This window comes from Camelus ferus, chromosome 6, assembly GCF_009834535.1.
Source record: "Camelus ferus isolate YT-003-E chromosome 6, BCGSAC_Cfer_1.0, whole genome shotgun sequence".
Classification (NCBI taxonomy): Eukaryota; Metazoa; Chordata; class Mammalia; order Artiodactyla; family Camelidae; genus Camelus; species Camelus ferus.
This window is the reverse complement of record NC_045701.1, coordinates 27,531,146-27,549,507: the sequence shown is the minus strand read 5'-3', so window position 1 is coordinate 27,549,507 and position 18,362 is coordinate 27,531,146. Positions and strand designations below refer to the sequence as shown.

General features: G+C 44.4%; 1 protein-coding gene across 1 annotated transcript; it reads right to left on the bottom strand.

Moving 5' to 3' along the window:
• Nucleotides 1-10,384: 10,384 nt before the first annotated feature.
• Nucleotides 10,385-14,604, bottom strand: GJD2 (gap junction protein delta 2). The gene is made up of 2 exons (XM_006193774.3): nucleotides 13,929-14,604; nucleotides 10,385-12,945 (listed from the first exon to the last, which is right to left on the bottom strand). The coding sequence occupies exons 1-2, from the start codon at nucleotides 13,997-13,999 to the stop codon at nucleotides 12,051-12,053; spliced, it is 966 nt and encodes a 321-aa protein (XP_006193836.1). The 5' UTR covers nucleotides 14,000-14,604; the 3' UTR covers nucleotides 10,385-12,050.
• Between the last annotated feature and the right edge of the window lie 3,758 nt (nucleotides 14,605-18,362).

The following is an 18,362-nucleotide window of genomic DNA, read 5'->3' as shown; positions in this document are numbered from 1 at the left end:
TCCTGCCGGTGTTAGAATGTGTTCTTTGTGCTTTGCAATGTCTCCAAAAGTTTTGTTTATTTAATCACGTGTTTGTCTGGCTGAGGTGGAAATAAGTTTCCCTCCGCCCAGAAAAGCCCTCTGAAGAGCACAGATTTTCACATGAAGTTTGTAAAGGGGTCAGTCTTAGGAGCAGCAGAACATTCTAGTCACTGGAGGTTTGGGTTTGGGGCAGGCTTCCGTTCAGTCCTGACTCTGTGCCTGGCTGTTTGGGATTGAAGAAAAAGTGTCTCTATAAACCACACTTTCTTATCTATAAGATGGGGCTATTTTCTATTCTGTTTTGTCTTATGATTTTGCAGAGGGAGGATCATTTGAGAATGTGAACAATACCATCTTGCTGGACAATATAAAAGTTTGCACAAATGCAAGTTGTTTATTTAGATCTTGCAACACAGCCAAGTTCTAGGAAAATAAAAATGGAATTCCCACTCCTCCATATCTCTCTCCTAACCACTCCTTTAGCAAGGAGCCCCATGTCCTGGCCGCCCAGTTTACCTTCTTTGATGTCAAAGCTGGATTGTATCATGTGCTCCCTACGTATCACCTGCTGCATCCATCAGATTGACCCTGGGAGTCATGGCCCTGGCCCAAGATAAACTGTGGAATGGGAGGAAAGCTGATGTCCTTGCCAGAATCCTGTTTCTATATTTTTTTTCTCCTTTTCCAGTATCCTCTTGTGGATGGGGCTGTGATGAACTCAATGTACCCATGACCACATTCAATCACCTAGAGTCTCATAATCATTCTTACAATTAATCAGTTACATTTATTAAGTATTTAGTAGGTATCAAGCAATGTGAAGAGTTCTTTACAAACATAATCAAATTTACAGCTTCCAACAACCCAGTGATATATAGATGGTTTCATTATTTCCATTTCACAGATCTGGGAACTGAGGTTTAGCCAGGTGAAGTAAACGGCCTGGATCACACAGCTGGAAAGGGAAAGAGTCAAGAAGCTCATTCGGGGTCTGACCCAGAGCTGAGTCTCAGTAAATACTTGGAGAATGAATGTGTCACTGTTAATCAGAGGTGATCCTGGGACACCACTGTATTACAGATTGCTATTATTTTTATAGGGCATTTGACTCTAAAGCCTGTGCTTGCAACTACTCTCCAGCTACCTGTGATTCCTCTATATTCCTCATTTAATGCCTTTGACCCCAGGGAGCCCCCAAGCACATGCTAGATATGAAATCCACCCCCTCTACACAAAGTATGCAGACAAATAAAGTTAGTTTGCTTCCAATTTTCTTAAAACAATGCTTTTTCTACCCACCACTCACCTCCCTTCTTGCCGCATCTCTTAAAAAAGAAATCATTATGTCATTGCATTTTCTCACCTAGGAAGGTCTTTTTAAGTCCCAGCCACCCTCATTTCAACACCCTGGGACCCTAGGAGTGCCAGAGAGGTGTGGTAAGGAAAGCAAATATATCAAAGTGAGGAATTGATGCCTACTGAGCTCATTAGCACCCAGGCCCAGGGAGGAAAACTGCTATTTTTTTTTTTTTATCAAATGCACCTTCATTTAAATAAGTTTCAGAGTAATGATAGAAAAAGGGTTCCTTTGGAAACTGTGTTCCTGCTAATAAAGACTGGTTATCTTATGTGCCTTTTCTAGCCTGGTTTTTATCCCCAGAAATGTAACATGTAAGTTTTTACATTTGTTTCCTTATGAGATCTTCATCTCAGCCGCTCACCTTTGGGTTCTAGCCCGGGCATAGCCCTGAAGGAGGCATATGGAAGGTCTGTGGCTGAGGTGGCGCAGCCCCTCTGTGACCAGGAGTTAGGGCTTCAGCTCTTCCCTGTGACTCACCAGCTGGGGTTTGATCACTCAGTATTGGTTTCAATCCTATGATTCCTTCAGCGAAGGCGGCTTCATGACCCAGTACCTGAGCTGGCCTTCAGGATTTAATTATAACCATTTGTTTTCTCACTCACAACTTTGCCATCCTTTTATGGATACGCCAGGATGCTTCCCTGACCTGGTTGTGCCTTATGCTCACTCTCAACTCTTGGACAATGATTTTTGCCTCAGACTCAAGAGCCACAACCACCTAGAGTCTCAGTGTTGACATTTTGTATTTAGAGGGTCAGCTAACAAACCCCTAAACACACACACATGCGCGGGTGCGCGTGGGTGCACACATGCAAGCACACTTACTGATTGCTTTCAATTAAAGACAAAAATGAACCTAAAAAATATTTTTTCCTTTCCCTTTCCCCCTAAAAGAAAATTTGAGCAAATTCCCTGTGTCCTATTTTATAAGCTAGTTTTTCCAGAATCTCAGAAATTATCTGCTTCTTGAACATGCTCATCAACTACCAACATCTATTAACTAACATGTTCACTTTGTGAAATTTGGCAAAATGTAGCAACATATGTTAAGTGTCTATTCTGTAACCCAGTTATCCTGAAGAAGCAATCTAGGAAGTGTGCAAAGATGTTCACCCCACAATTGTGCATGACAGTAACAACTGGTAACAACCCAAATATCCAAAACTAGGGAATTGTTCAAATAAATTGTGGTACCACCATATAACAGGACATATGTCTGCTAATCAAAAACATGTTGTAAAGGTATTTGTTGATGTGGAAAATATTGGCCATCTATTTGCAAATGGAAAAAAGCCTACAAAACAGTATGTGATGTTACATCCAGGAACCCCACATCTGTGGTCCTATGTGTACCTACCTCTCAAACTATCAAATAGAAGTCCCACACAGGTGTACACCAGACCGCAGACACAGGTAACAGTGATTCGCTCTGAGTGACAGAATTTTTTGTTGTTCTTCTCTTTTCCCTGAATATGTATTACTTTTGTAATTAGGGGAAATAAATGCTGGACTTTGTTGAAAAGAAAAAGTGTTGCTTTTAATGTTCTCTCTTATCTCTGAAATCACAGAACATAGCTACGGGGAGGATCACACGTCAGACCTGGTTGCCTCTCCGGGATGCTCGCTTCAGCTTCCTCTGGTCTGCAGCCCAGGCGAAAGTACCCTGTTTCAACGGCACTAAAGAAATCGCAGTTCCCAGGAGACCAAGACCACATCCTTCCCTGAAGGCTGTCCTGCCACATTTTCTTGCAGCCTCTTTGGAAGTCTAGGAAACCACTTTTTGAGACTGTATTAATTTCCCTCCTAACATTTCTAGGTATCTCTCTTGGCCATCTAGAGCTTAACATTTGACAAGTCAAGATGGAAAGTGCATCAGACTATAAGTCAGAGAATTGGGCTTTGTCCTACCTGTATTAAAACTAACTGTGGCTTTGGACAAGCCACCCAAACTGAGGCTCAGAAGTTTTGCTCCTCTGAGGAAAAACAAATATCAACCATTTTGTACTCTGCCCACGCCACAGACTGGGGTTGCAAAGACCAAATAAGATAATACACAAGGAAGAAGTGAGAAAAAGCATCTACTTAAATGTTTACCATCACTGTCATGATGTTATCATGGTCATTATTAACACTATTACAGCTCTTATAACTGAAGAAACCAGTAGCTGACATTACAATTTGACTTTAGTTTCTGGAAAGGGAGAAAGAGTATCTCTATGTCCAGGTCACTGAGTTACCCTTGGTCTATAGTATCAACTGAGGTTACATTCTTAATGTGTTTTTATAAGACTTGCCTTTATGGTGTCAAATGCATATAACCTGCTTGCTTCTCTGGAGGAAGGTCCTGAAACTCAATTACTCTTGCTCTTTTCCATCTCTTATTGGCTATCCCTTACCTCTGCCTTTTTCCCTTGTAAAGGAGGACCAGCCCCAAGCTGCTTCCTTTGGTTTTCTCTGACATGTCTCTTGTATCCTTAGTGCCTAAGTCAGAGCTGAACATGTTTAAGTACTGTATTCAGTATATATGTGCAAAAATCATAAATGAATTTTCTGAGTACCTTTTAGGCAAAGCATAGTGATGAAAAAAAAAATGGGGCAGGGAGAGAAGCTTCTAAACATCACTGAGAAACACTGGCCAATAAGCGAGATGCTCAGGGCACACATGGGCTCCTGGAAGAGAGAGACAAAAGCCTGCAGGAAAGCTGCAGTCAGGATGGATGGGAGCCAGAGGTCTTCTTCATGGCCTAGGGGAGCCTGAGCTCCATCTGGAGCCCACCATACTGCCTAGGGCTTCTGGAAGAAATGTTCAAGAACATGGTGTCTCGAGGGGAGGGGGAGAGTGGAGATGCCCAAGGTGCTCCCAGAGACAGATACACATCCATATGCACAACTAAGGGCCAAGGCCTTGGGTCTGTGGCCTTGAGTTAATCCTCTCACTTGGACCAAACCCAGGAATAAGGTACCTCAGAACTGGATGGGCCGTGTGCTTAACCAGGACAAGATCTTCTCTCCAACATTGTTGCCAACTCATGATTCTCCTAACCTGTGCTTGGAGAGACATGGACCCAGAGTCAGAGGACCTCTGACTTCCACTGCTAGCAGCCTTTTTCCACCCAGGCCATCCTTTTCTGACAATCCAACAAGCTACTTTCTTAATCCTACCCTACCTCAACCTCCATCTAACCTGGAGCTCTTTATTCAGGCTTGCTCTCTGGCTCTAAGTTGGACCTACAAAATGAAGGAGTGAATGGGATGACATTTACCATCCACCTCCAGGTCCTGTGATTCTGTGTTTTCATTGACTTATTCAGTCAATAGATGTTTGTGAAGCCTTGCTCTGTCTGTACCAGGAACTGCAGAAACAAGGGTGACCATGACGTGGCAACGCCTTGGAAAACCTCACGGTCTCATGCTGCACTGAGACACACCAAGAAAAGAACCTTTTGTAGGGGGGAAGGGGAGGAGAAATGTCCCAAGGAAAGATCTACTAAGAGCAAGGGCAGTAGACCAATATGCCTCGTTTCCTGAGACCTCATCTAGCTGAGCTTTCTTGATGGTAATGTCTTGATGGTACTGTTGTGTCATGTTGGCTTCAACATCACACTGCATGGGCCAAAGTCTAGATACAGCCATGGGCTAGACGTATGACCTAGGTGAGCTGATGTAACATCTACATATTTCGGTTTTCTCATCTGAAAATGGATGTAATCACACTTAGTTGGCTCCTTCCAGGCCATTGTGAGGGTTAAAGGGGAAATGTTCTGCACATTTAATATCTGCTATTTTGGGGATCATGAAGAGAAATCGTTAGACCATTCCGATTTCATGTAAGGCTTTGGGAAATTTTTCTTTTATTATCTTTGAGAAAATAAATAATATGGAAGAATAAAATAGAAAATTATGCAAAAAGGAAAAAAAAGATTTTTTTTTTTTTTTTGGAGAAAGCAATCATTTGCAAAAAGCTTGGCCCCTACCTAGAGACAGGTACAACAGATAAAGTTCCCCAGATCAAATGTCTCAGAGGTATCAAAATTCACCAATTCTATATTTAGGTGCCCATATGTTCCCACTGACCAGAGTTGCCCACAAATACAGACATTTCAGCGCACAGAGCAGCAATTGTCGAAAAGATTTCCCTTTTAGGAGAGGGAGATGCTACAAAGCTTAATCGGTTCTAAGTGATTCTGAAATATTGTATCAATTTACAGCAGAAAGGTCATCGTGGTGAATAAACATGAGGATTCTGCTCAGAGTCTGGGATTTAGCAGACTAACTCCCACTAATGTTAATGGGGCCATGTTGCCAAATCCCCAACCTTCACCCTGGATATTTGCTCCAATCCCTTACTGTTGAGATTGAAATGTGTTTTCCAAATCAAAGCTGATCCTGGATGGAATCTCTGCCTGGGACAGTGTAGCTGATTCCCTGGGGACCTGGTAGTACTCAAAACAATGGCTTTGTTGAAAGGTGTGTCTTCACATTTCTACCCAATTCAGCGCACCTTCCTTTGCCTGATGCACAGGGCGGTCCACTCAACCCAGTTTCCAAACACACTTCCCACTGTTTATCTCCAAGAACTCCAGGCAAAACAAAATCTCCCAGTTCTCCACATCTGTTCCCAGGCTTCTCTGCTGGAAGAGAATGTTTATGTTGGTCCTTGCCTCCTTCTCTATTCTTCAAAGAGATACATCTCAAGATACCACTTTGCTGGTAATTTTTTTCCTATACCTGTTCCCCACTTCAAAACACACACATACACGTTGGATATGATGGCTCCCTCTTAGATCTCAAAGTACCTTGAGCCTCAAACACAGCACCATTCACTTTCTGCCTTATGAAGTTGACTTATTCCCCTCAGATAGACTGTGGGCCCTGTGAGGGTAGGGAGGGCATCACACCTCTCTTTGTATTTCCTTTAACACCGAGCCCAAGCCCTTGCACACCATTGGTGCTCAAGAAGGCACTGAAATGAATTGAATGGCTTCCTATTGCTTGATGTGTTTGGAGACTGGGACCTTCAAGGAAGGGGCTGGGGATTGGGAAGCTGGGGTATAGTTATAGATGACAGACCCTTTATCTATTAAGTTAAATAAACACATTTTAGAGAGCATCATAGAGAGAAGACATGGTCCATTCTTCAGAACTGTGTTCGCCCCAGCTGCCAGAGACTTAGAACACTGGCCTGGGTGAACCGCGGATCTAATTCACAATGACAAGCCATGCACCGATATTTGGCACCAGTGTCATTTCAGAGGCCTCAGTATTTATACACTGTCCTTGCTTACAGCGCTCCAGACCCCAACCTGACAAAAGCCACTGAGTACATTTTAGCCACAACTCCTCACTTAGGCTGAGTTTCACCAGGCCTGCTTGAGCTAGCATACAGTCTAGCTAGTGAACATAACTTTTGGGTAGTCACATAAAGCTGGCTTGCCATGTCTGATGGAATATCAGAGCCCTGGCTGGGCTGGATGGATGCTCTACCTTTGCCTGCTCTTATTTTAACTGCCTCCATGGAATCTGCAGGAGGTCTGGAAGGATCTAAGGCAAAGGATGATCTGTGCTCACTGTTTCTGCTTTCTCACTTCCCACTCCCTCACCAGGTCTAGTGGATGGTTTTGAGGCCTTTGGCTAGCTTGTGTTTAGCTATTTTATCTAGCTAAATGCCTGCTAAAGTTGAATACTCCTAACAGACTTTTTTCCTCGAGATTCCACCTCCCTTAACTTTATGAAATCACTTTGCAACTTGCCTTTTCAGCCCCATCCTAGACTTGTCCTCCTCCGTCCACTCCAGGTTCTATCCTTGGTCAGCCCCTCTCATCACCAGGGCCACTGCTTCACCCCTGAGAAGTGTTGTTAACCTTCCATCTACAGCTTCTCCTTGTGAGCCTCGCATGCAAGGTAAGCCAGAGCTGCTCTGTTGTGGGGACATCACACTTCCCTACCCCCCTCTTTCCCAATTTCTCCTTCAAATATCTGATTCTCATGACTTTATGCTCATGCCTCTGACTCACTTGTCCTTCCCCTTGAGCACACATTTGAATCCCCTAAAAACAGGGAAATGAAAAATGCTGATGGCCAGGCTGCAGTGTCAGAAATTCTAACGTAGGTTGTCTGGAGTGAAGCAGAGACATCAGTATTTCTAAAATATTGTTTTCCCATTATCACTGACACATACTTTTACGTCTTGGTCTGAGAAGCAGCTTTGACAGCCCTTCTCAAGACCTGTGACTGAGGTGTTATTATCTCCCGGGCTCCAGGCTCTGGAGCAGGAGCTCAGTGGCTGTTTATTGTCTTAAGTAAAGTAGCCACACAACTTGGTTTGCTCAGGACAGATCCGATTTACACCCATGGTCCTGGTGTTCCATTCAATTAGCTATCCTGCCCTTTTCGTTCACAAAAACATCCCATTTTGTACAACACATTATATGAGCCCTCCCCCTCTCCAACCAGAAGGGTACCCGAAGGTTTAAAAATTATGGGCCAAACTGTGTCCCCCCCCCCCCCCAAGGTCAGAATGAGACTGCACTTAGAGCAGGGCCTTTAAAGAGGTGATTAAGTTAAAATGAGGCCATTAGGGTCGGGCCTAATTCAATCTGACTAGTGTCCTCATAAGAAGAGGAGATTAAGACACACAGACACTGGGACGTACAGGCACAGAGGAATGGCCATGTGAGGACACAGGGGGAAGGCGACATCTGCAAAGCAAGGGGAGGCCTCAGAAGCAACTAATCCTGCCGACACCTTGATCTTGGACTTCTACCTTCTGGAACCATCAGAAACTACCTTTCTGTTGTTGAAGCCACCAGTCCGTGACGTTCTGTTATGGCAGCCCCAGCAGGATGATACACTCGGTAGGATATAAAGAAAGTAAAACCAATGTAAATATTGCTTTCTAAATATTCCAGTCCTCCAACAGTATGAATGCTTATATCATTTCCCAAGAAACCCACTGTCCATCTGATTTTAGCTCTCTGGGTTTCCTCAACAGTACAATACAGTAAACAATACAATAAAGGGCTTGGCTTAACGTCTTCACGGGGTGCTTTCAGCTTCCACACCTGCTGAGCCTGTTAGACTGTTGCCAGATGGAAAACAGAGGTGCCCGTCTGTCTGCTAGTAAACTAGACGGTGGTAATTCATGTCACGTGGTTACAGAGGGGAAGGAATGGTTCCTGCCCTCAGGATGCCTCACACTGATCTAGAACCATCTCATCTCCGTGCAGCAAGGGGCAGAGTGACTTTCATGGAGGCTTAGTGCCTGGAGGAGAGTTTAGAATAGACTCCTGTGTGAGCAGACAGCCAAACTGATTTTTAGTGGGTAAAGAGGAACACACCCAATGAAGGAAGGTTGTGGGACAGGTATTCCCTGTGGAAGAAACAGCATTGAAAAAAAAAAAAAAAAAAAGCAGAGGTGAGAGAGAAACCATGTTCTTTCTGGTGTTTTCATAACTTCCCCCACTCTCGATTTTAAATCCAGTCCTTTTGCTCCGTTCTCAGAGGTCACAGAGTACAGATGTGATCCTTTATATTTTTTAAACCTTCAAATACTTGATGACTTAAAAAGGACACACTCTGTACTTTCAGCTTTTCTTTCCACAGGCTAAGTACCTTCAGTCTCTTCAAACTTTTAAACCCAGTTCACTCATTAGCACTCGCTACCCCCACCAACATGCGTGCACACAGCCACCTGTGCCCTCACAGGCCACAGAGGTCGGTGGTTCACCAACGGGCTCTCAAATTCAAGAGAATAGATTGGTGCTGTTCTCTCACAAAGTAGAGATTAAGGTCATATCCACCATGTAGCTATGCGAACCATCAAATCATCAGTATATTTCCTTCATTAAATAGAAAGCAAAAGAATCAGACACATATCAGTCACTCTGAGGGATGACTCTGATGAGGAGAGGAAGGTGCTTTGCCTTCACCACTACCAACAAGAGAATTCACAGTCTTGCTGTTTGCGGGTGTTTGGAAACATTAAAGAACTGAAGTAGATCAGCCCCACTGATACGGGAGGCATTTCTACTCGGAAACACTCTTATTCTTCCAACCTCACATCATGGCATAAATACAGCAGCCCCTGTTTTCCGCGCAGATTCCTACTTCTTTCACACCCAAGCATATGCTGAGAGCTCTCAAGCACCACTCTTCCTCCATCTCTGGGAGGTGTCTTAAAACATTTTTAGCTCAGCAAACACAAAACAGAGGAGGATCTGTTTCTTTACTCAAGAGTAATCATTTTCAACTGGCTGTTTATACGGCAACTGGAAACCTTAAGGTTGAAACAGATAAATTTTCATTCTAAAATTGGCATCTGTACTGCGATAGTTAAGGGATGCAACAATTATGTTTGACAAACAATCATCCAGGAAATTGCTTTGCAACATTCAGACCAAGTGCTCATTGGAATTAGAAGGTGAGCAGCACTTAAGAACTGAGGAGGAGTATTATCTACTCAGCTAACGGGACCACATGTAGACAGAAAATGCCAAAAAGTGATAGTAAAATGTGTCGCTAAAAAGCAGTATCTTATGATATATAAGCAAAGGATCAGTCTCCTTTGAAAGAACCTGGTAAGAAACAGTTGATTAAAAGCCTAGAATTGTGCTGTGTGATACAGTAGCAATTAACCATATGTGGTTATTTAAATTAATTCAAATTAAATAGAAATAGAAATTCAGTTCTCCAGTTGCACTGGTCACATTTTACAAGCTCAGCTGTCATTGCCATATTGAGCAGCAAAGATGGGGGAAGTTCCCATCATTACACAAAGTTGTATTGGACAGCGCTGGTTTAGAGGGTTCTGTTGGACTACCGGGTTACCATCATTTAAAGAGATGATGGGGAGCACAGCATGCTGCCAAATATGACAACTGATAGCAGGAAAGGATGGAGGAAAAGGAAAAAAAATAATTCCACTCCTGAAATAAGCTAATAAGTTATAGCATTGACATTTTATTATAAGAAATATCCCTAGACAAGCAGAGAAATCTTGGGCTCAAATGGAAAGGCGTTAGTAAATATGAATACCTCATCACACATTTCATAAACATTCAGAAAAGGTACCAGCCTCTTCTCGTCTGTTAGTGGCTGGACTTTATCGGTCATCCTCCAAATGCCACTCATCCACCCCTCACTCCCTGCCCCCAGAGTTCGGCTTTTTTGAATATGTAACAAGAATTTTTTTGAGCATATATTTAAAGAAATAGAACTCCAATCAAAATAGAAAATTGCGGACTCTTCCCATTTAAAAAAAAAAAGGCAAGAACTTTATTTTAAATAAATCCTCAGTTGTGTGTTACACCACGTCCATATCTAAACTAAAAATCGTAATGATAATGCAAAGGAAACAGAGGGCTTCATAAAAGCACATTATCCAAATATTACTCTTGGCCAATGTTTTAACTAAATACACAGTGGATGTGAAAGGTACAGTATGGCACTTAAATTAATAAGAGCAAAGAGAAGGAAACATAGTCACAGTCCAAAGCAATAGGTTTTTGAACCTTTGGTATATGTCTCAAATAAGCATCCGTAAACACGTGTTAACTCCAGGTTTAGTTCCAGGTTTAGTGTTTAGTTCCAGGTTTCTTAAGCCAGTGATTTGTGCATGTTTCAAAAATAACTGAGAAAATAATAAATCAGAATTGACATGGGCTGATTAAGGTCTCTGGTGTGAGCACACAGGTAAATTCAAACCATGGCAAAATGAAGTGCAGCTGTGTTGCACAAAACAAAACTCTACAAGAAAATGAGTGAAATACACCAGTTAGAAATTCTGTGGCTCGAGCAGACATCCGTGATATTAACAACAACAAAAACATTTTTAATGCTGTCCAAAGTCCACAAGCTGGAAGGCAGAAATGTCCCAAAGCTCATAACCACATGCCTAACAGTGCAACAACCATCCCACAGGAGTGTTACAGTTGCATATTGCAATTCCCTCCCTCCCACCCAACCCCTGCCCCTAATAAACAGCACCAGTGCAGTTTGGTTAGAAAACTGGAAATATTGAGACATTCCTAAGGTTTCCATAACGACTGAGGGCCAGTCAGATGGGGCTGTAGCGCAAACCTCTGCCATGGCCATTCTCCAAAAAGTACCCCATGGAATTCCCTCTAGCTTGCAGATAAACCATAGTAGGTCTACTGTAAGGCCAGATTGAGAAAAAAGCTGGCATGCTATCCTGGGTTGAGGGAGAGGGGCATGCTGATGGGGGAGGTACATGAAGGATGCCTCAAGGATGTTTGTCCTGCAGCCCAGGATGAAGGGATGTCTTGAGATGGGTCACAAATTCTGTACCAATGAAATATTTGACTCATGCCATTCACCAGAATACAGAGCTTCGCAGAGCTAAGTCCTGCTTCGTAGCTGTGCAAGTCCACTATTATCAGGATCAAACTGGACCACGAAAGAAAAGGGTCCAAAGAAGTTCAACTCATCCATTTCATCACTCTACCCAGTTGTCTCTGGAATCAGTGGTGTGATGTGGTAAAGGTTCTGCTTTCTCTCCTCTTCCCTACTGATGCAAGATCTTCTTCTAACCAGCTTTATGCTACATCTCAATGATGACAGTCACAGAATGAGGGCAGATAGAGCCACTCTCAAGCAGACATCTGCCTCAGGGCTACTTGTCATCCCCCAGGCCTTCTCAAAACCTGCCCTTTCACACATAGGCAGAATCACTGGACTGAGTCCTGCCAAAATTGGGAACACTGACCCGAGGCAGGTCCTTGTTGCGGATCTCATAGACTGACTTCCTCTTGGCCTGAGCCCCTCGCACGGCCAGCTTGATCTTGCGCCATCCCAGGTGGTTGAGTTCAGCCAGGTTGAGCACAACACAGATGCCACTGACTGCAAACATGAACACTAGAAAGACAGTCTTCTCAGTAGGCCGGGACACATAACATTCCACCTCCTTGATGCAGGGGTAGCGGTCACACTCATACAACCCTGGGACGCTGAAGCCATAGAGAAAATATTGGCCCACCAGAAACCCAATCTCCAGGGCATTTCGGAACACCACTTGGATAATGTAGAAGCGGGAGATGCCTTCCTGTCTTCGGAGCTTGGATCGCGATGCAGTGCGCAGCCCTGATGGGTGTGGGGTCAGCTCCTTAACCTCTAAACAATCTGGCTCTGTCTCCTTGCTGGTGTTCTCTGTGTTCTGCAGCACCCCATTGACAATGGCATTTTGCAACTTCTTATCTTCTCGTTTGCCACCACCACTGCCCCCACCGCCAGTTCCTCCAGGACCCCCCATGGACTCAGGCGGGTCTCTGTCCAGGGCTAAGAAGACAGTAGAGTAGCGGCGTTCTCGCTGCTTGGCAGACTGGTGCACAGAGTAAGTGATGAAGCATAGACTGGGGGTACACACCATTATGATCTGGAAGACCCAGTAACGTATGTGGGAGATGGGAAAGGCGCGGTCATAGCAGGCCTGGTTACAGCCGGGCTGCAGTGTGTTGCACACAAACATGGTCTGCTCATCATCGTACACCGTCTCCCCAACGATGGCCACAATGAGGATCCGGAAGATAACCACCACAGTCAACAGGATCCTGAGCAGGGGAAAGGGAGGAAGAGAGGTTCTCAGGGGCTGAGTCACTGACTTAGGAAACACCTGCTCCTCCCTTCCCAGCTCTGGTGTTGACTGGGGAGCTAGCCGTCCTGTGAGGTACTGAACTGGGAATCTAGCAAACTTTTTTTGTCTCTTCCCTTTCTGCCGGGTGTTAGTAGACCGGGAACGTTTCATATTACAGGGATCTCAAGTACGTGTATCTCCATACACTGGACGTAGTGTACTTGCAATAGATTGACTTTATTGGTGTATATGGGTTGTACAGAGGTACAAAACACACCTTCACTCTGGATATGGCAAATGCTCATGGAATAGCTGAACACGGAGAGTACGTTTAGTTTATCCTCAATATGAATACTGAACTTAATGCTTAATATATATAAACAGATAGCTATGAATATATATACACATATATACCTATATATAGTACATATATGTGCATATATATGCATATGAAGACACAAAGTATCAATTGGTTGTATGGGTTTCTGGCACTGTAAGTTTAAACGGGCAAATCAGTTTAGCTTAATTGCTATTTGTTGGGAAAAGATACATTTGCTCCCAAGAGCAAATCCATCTCCCCATTTGCCCTTCTCTATCCAAACACAATCCTGCCTTCTTTGAAGATTCTATTTAGGGAACCGGATGAAGATTGGCTCTGACTCCGGAGAGTGGGGGGACCACGACTGAGCCAATAACTCCTCTGCTAATGGGAGAAGAGTGAATCCCCTGGTGGTGCTTCACAGGGAAGGGATGGATATCTGATGAGGAGCAGCTGGAGGAGGGGGGCATCACTGGGCATCTGGCAATCTCTCAATGCCGAGAACACAGGCGCATGGACCAGGGATGATGGGAAGGGAGCAGAGGGTGGTCTGGGGGCTTTTGGGGCTCGGTATGGACATTAGAAGGGACTCCCAGGGGCCGCCCGACGGGGCCCACTGACCGCCGGCTCGGCGCCCTTACCTCCCGATCATAGTGGAGTGCTGCTGCACCGCGGCTTCCAGCAGCCTCTCCAAGATGGTCCATTCCCCCATCGCTGTGCATCCGGAGGCAGCAGACAAAGACTGGGCAGCACCGGGCACGTTCCCGCTCTTGGCCCCTCCCCGGGCCGCACCTCCCGACTGGGAGCAAACTGCCCCCCGATTAAAGAAACAAACAAATGTTTTTAAAAATCCAAGAATCCCCTCTCCCTTTTATTGTACTTAAAAGAGGGAAACGGGGAAGGAAGTCCAAGCACGGCCGGCTGACGAGCCGCTGGCGCGGTGCGGAGATCGGGCACGGACCTCCCGCGCCGTCCGGGGGCCAGGTCTGGAGCTGGCGGCTGCCCGGGCGAGGGGCGGGGCGGAGCGGCGGGGGTGGCAGCGTGCAGGTCCGCGAGCTCTCGGCCGCCCGCGGGAGGTCTTTGGTTGCCACTCACCCCCGGGGGTTGGGGGCCGAGGAAGGGTCCGGTCACCAGCCCCCGCGCCTGGCACTTCAGCGGGCACCCGGCGCTCCGGCGCTGCCGCCTGCGAAGCCGGGGCGGAGAGCGCGGAGCAGGCTGCAGGGCTCGGGAATCCGCGGCCGCCGCCTCTAATCCGGCCTTAAGTAGTCTCCGCCTGCGTCACGCCAGGTCGGCGGAGGGGAGCCGAGCGCGGCTTGCTGCTGTCGCTGCGCGCCGGAGCCCTAGGGGCAGGGGACGCGCGCAGGGGGAGAGGGGGGCAAGAGTCCTGGGGGCCCGGCGGGGAGTGGAGCGACTTCGAGAGGAAGGATCGCAGCGCTTTTCGGGGCTTCTTGGGGGCGCCCAGGTAACCTTACCTGACCGCCAGCCCCCGGCAGGAGGAGGGGGAGCAGGGAGCAGACGCGTGGGTGAGTGAGGAGGGGTGTGAGGAGGTAGTTCAGCGTCTCTCCGTGCATCCCTCACCTTTTGCTTTTTCTCTTTGGGGATACAACTGAAATTCCCTCTCTGAATAGAGATGCTCGTTGGGGGACGGAAAGTGGGGGCAACAATAGGACGCTTTTAAGTCTCCTTAGGAGAGGACTGCCTGGCTAAGAGTGAGTCTGCCGTTCGGTGCCTTCGTGGACACGATGCAGGGGTGAGGAAAGCTTGATGAGAGTCCATTTAGGCTGAAGCTTAAATACAGGTGTGAAGCTGCCTCAGAGGATGGGGGTGGGTGGGCGGGGGTAGGAGTTGAGGACAAGACTGTACGGAAGAGGTGCCTAGTGTGAGCCAGTGGGTGGCCACGGTTCAAGGATTCGCTTCCCCAGCGCAAACCCAGACTCTCTGCTGGTTTTAAAAGAATGAACGAATAAATGTCTGTCTGTCTGTCTGTCTATCTATCTAACTATTTACCTATCTATCTGGAGGATGGGGGTACTTCTCAGGTAAACTGTGATCTAATCTGAATTTAAGGAGACCCAGTAATCAACCAGATAGGACAGCCACTAACAATCTCACCCCACCTTCACGTTTGTTTTCCAGTCTTGGCTTTCTCTCCCCTCAACCAGCAGACACTGCTTTCTGTTTTTAAATTTACATTTTGCTGTCAGTTCTATCTAGAGCAACTGCTTAATTGGTCCCTAGAAAATTGAAACAATCACACCAGGCTGCTAATTAGCTCAGGGGGTTGGTATTAGGAGACAGAGTAGTTGGGAGTGTTTCATGTATGTGTCCCAAAAGCAGGATGGGTAAGTGGTTGTCACCTTTGAGAAAATACAGCTGTGAAAGAGTTGCTAACTCATTCTAGGCATGTAATGCAGCCTTAATTACCCACTGGGATCATAGCACATATGTGTATTACATAAGCCACACCATGATGAGCCAGCCTTCAGTCTGGAGACCATCCGAGTTGGTTGGGTAGCTGGTGGCCCAGTGACGGGAATAAGGGTACATGGCATGGCTTGAGTCCACTCACAGTGTGCATCTGCATGAAATGAGCTTTAAAGGCACAACCCAAGCTTCTGTGCAAGAGGGATCAGTGAAATCTCTCCTAGACCTGACACCTTTACCCCAAGGAAGCTGTTTTTCACTGCAAAGAAGTAAAAGAGTCCAGTGAAAATGGAGAAAGGTGTAGGGTGTAAATGGGACATTAGGGCTACCACAGGTGTTCCGTATTTCCTGCTGGGCAGAGAGGACGTGCAAAGATGGGAATGGTTGGGAATCCTATTGTCTAATCCACTTCCAGATGGAATGGTGATCCCTCAGCTCAAACCTGATGTGTTTTCTCAGCCTTTCCTCCTGCTCCCTTAGGCTCGGACTCCTGTATTCCCTCCTTCTCTGGCAGACTCTTTGGAATGAAAGATCTCAGACTAGGAGTGAATGAATGACAAAATACCAAGGGAAATCTGTTTAACATATTTAAATGTCCCAAAATAGGCTTCACGATTCAAAATCATTATGCCCTGTACATGTGGCTTTCCCAAACCCTTAAAGATGGTGTACGCAGATTCCAGGAAAGACATTTAAAATGTTCCCACTTTGCAGTTTTGAAGCACTAGACTGTGACTAAATTGCTGATCATTAATTAGTTCATTATTTTAAAATATACATTGACATGACATATAGATTCAACGTATGAGCACATTTGTGTACAGCAAATTGTGTAAACACACAAAACCCCCTATATACAGAATCTATATTTAAAAAGACTCATCTGTTAGATTTGGTGGCCTGTTTTTAGATAAAAACTTTGTTCTCACCACTACACCTTGAAAACAATGAACTGTTTCAATTTTTTTAAATCATTCGTAAGTTGTTAAGTTGTTTTACATTACTATGTTGTATTTCCTTTTCTTTGATGTTTCTTTTAAAAAATTTTTATTGATGTATAGTTGATACACAATATTGTATGTTACAGGTAAACAACATAGTGATTCACAATTTTTAAAGGTTTTGCTTCATTTATAGTTATTATAAAATATTGGCTATATTCCTCATGTTGTACAATATATCCTTGTAGTTTATTTTATACTTAATAGTGTGTATGTCTTTTTTTTGAAGTTTGTACCTCTTAATCCTCTACTTCTATATTGCCCCCCTCTTCTCTTTCCCCGCTGGTAACCACTAGTTTGTTTTCTATGTCTGTGAGTCTCTCTCTTTGATGTTATATTCACTAGTTTGTTGTATTTTTTAGATTTTGCATATAAATGTTATCATACAGTATTTGTCTTTGTCTGACTTATTTCACTTCGCATAATACCCTCCAAGTCTACCCATGTTGCTGCATATGGCAAAATTTCATTCTTTTTAATGTGTTTCCTTGTTTTGAGCCCAGTCACATTCAATTAATGAATTGCCCTGATAGTGCTGCGCTAATATGAAGAGTTTCTGTGTAGAGCTGGACATCTCTGAGTTTCCTCAGGGCATCATCTCAACCAGCTAGATCCTAATTCTCTCAATTCCCTTCTGATTGAAGATCCCCATTTAAGTCACCTGAGAAGTTCTTTCCTTTAATGCTTATTTAAAACTTATTCTACTTTATCAAAGTAATAGTTTTGGCTTAAAAAAAGGAACTCATTGTGTACATTAGCCCATCTGGGGATGCTCATTACAAATACAGATGCTGGGGTCTCACCCCAAATCTGCTAAATTAAAATCTATGGAAGTGAGATTTAGGTACCTGCATTTTATTTTATTTTTTATTAAGTTCTCATCAGTGGCTCTGATAGCAATAAAAAGTTGTGAACGTTTACTTCCATAAGTATTAGGGAAGGAAGGCATCCTAGAAATCAGGAAATCTTATTCCCTTGTTTCATAGATGTTAACATTGACCCAAAGATTAGGTGAATAAACTCATACAAGTAGCTAAGGTAAAAGCTCTGAAGAAAGTGCTATTTAAGCATCACAGAGAAGAGGACCAAATAATTTTAAAAGATGGAAAGTGTGGCCTTTAAGGAAAGAAGAAGGAATTAAGGTGGTTTGGATCATGGGGACCTAGCCACCTGCAAACATCTAAAGGAAAAACCTGGTTTGCTTTCTTTGTGAAGCCAGCTCTTACCAAACAATAATTCCCATTAATAGATTGAGAAATAGTCTCCACATCTAGTGGAAAAAATTGTAAAGGCACATAGCAAAGGGCATAGTTAAATATTCTAATACAGAGAGAGAATGGAGAGTAACTAAGAGTAATCCAATTTTCTACACGGATGTGTCTGGATTTGCGCTTATCCTTATATGTGCTTAGAATTTTATTCTCTTTTTCTTTCTTTCCCGTTCTTCCTTTCCTCTAGTTTTAGTAAGATATAACTGACATACGACACTGTATGAGTTTAAGGTATACAGCACAATGATCAACTTACATACATGATGGAATGATTATCACAGTAAGTTTAGTGAACAGCCCTCATTTCATCAGACGCAAAATAAAAGGAACAGAAAAAACTTTTCCTTGGCATGAGACCTCTTAGGATTTACTCTCCCAA

Excerpts from the sequence above, each read along its gene's own strand:
- GJD2 (XM_006193774.3), bottom strand. The coding sequence starts at position 13,999 with ATGGGGGAATGGACCATCTTGGAGAGGCTGCTGGAAGCCGCGGTGCAG. Across the intron at positions 12,946-13,928 it reads CACTCCACTATGATCGGGAG|GATCCTGTTGACTGTGGTGG; the intron begins GTAAGGGCGCCG and ends TCCCCTGCTCAG.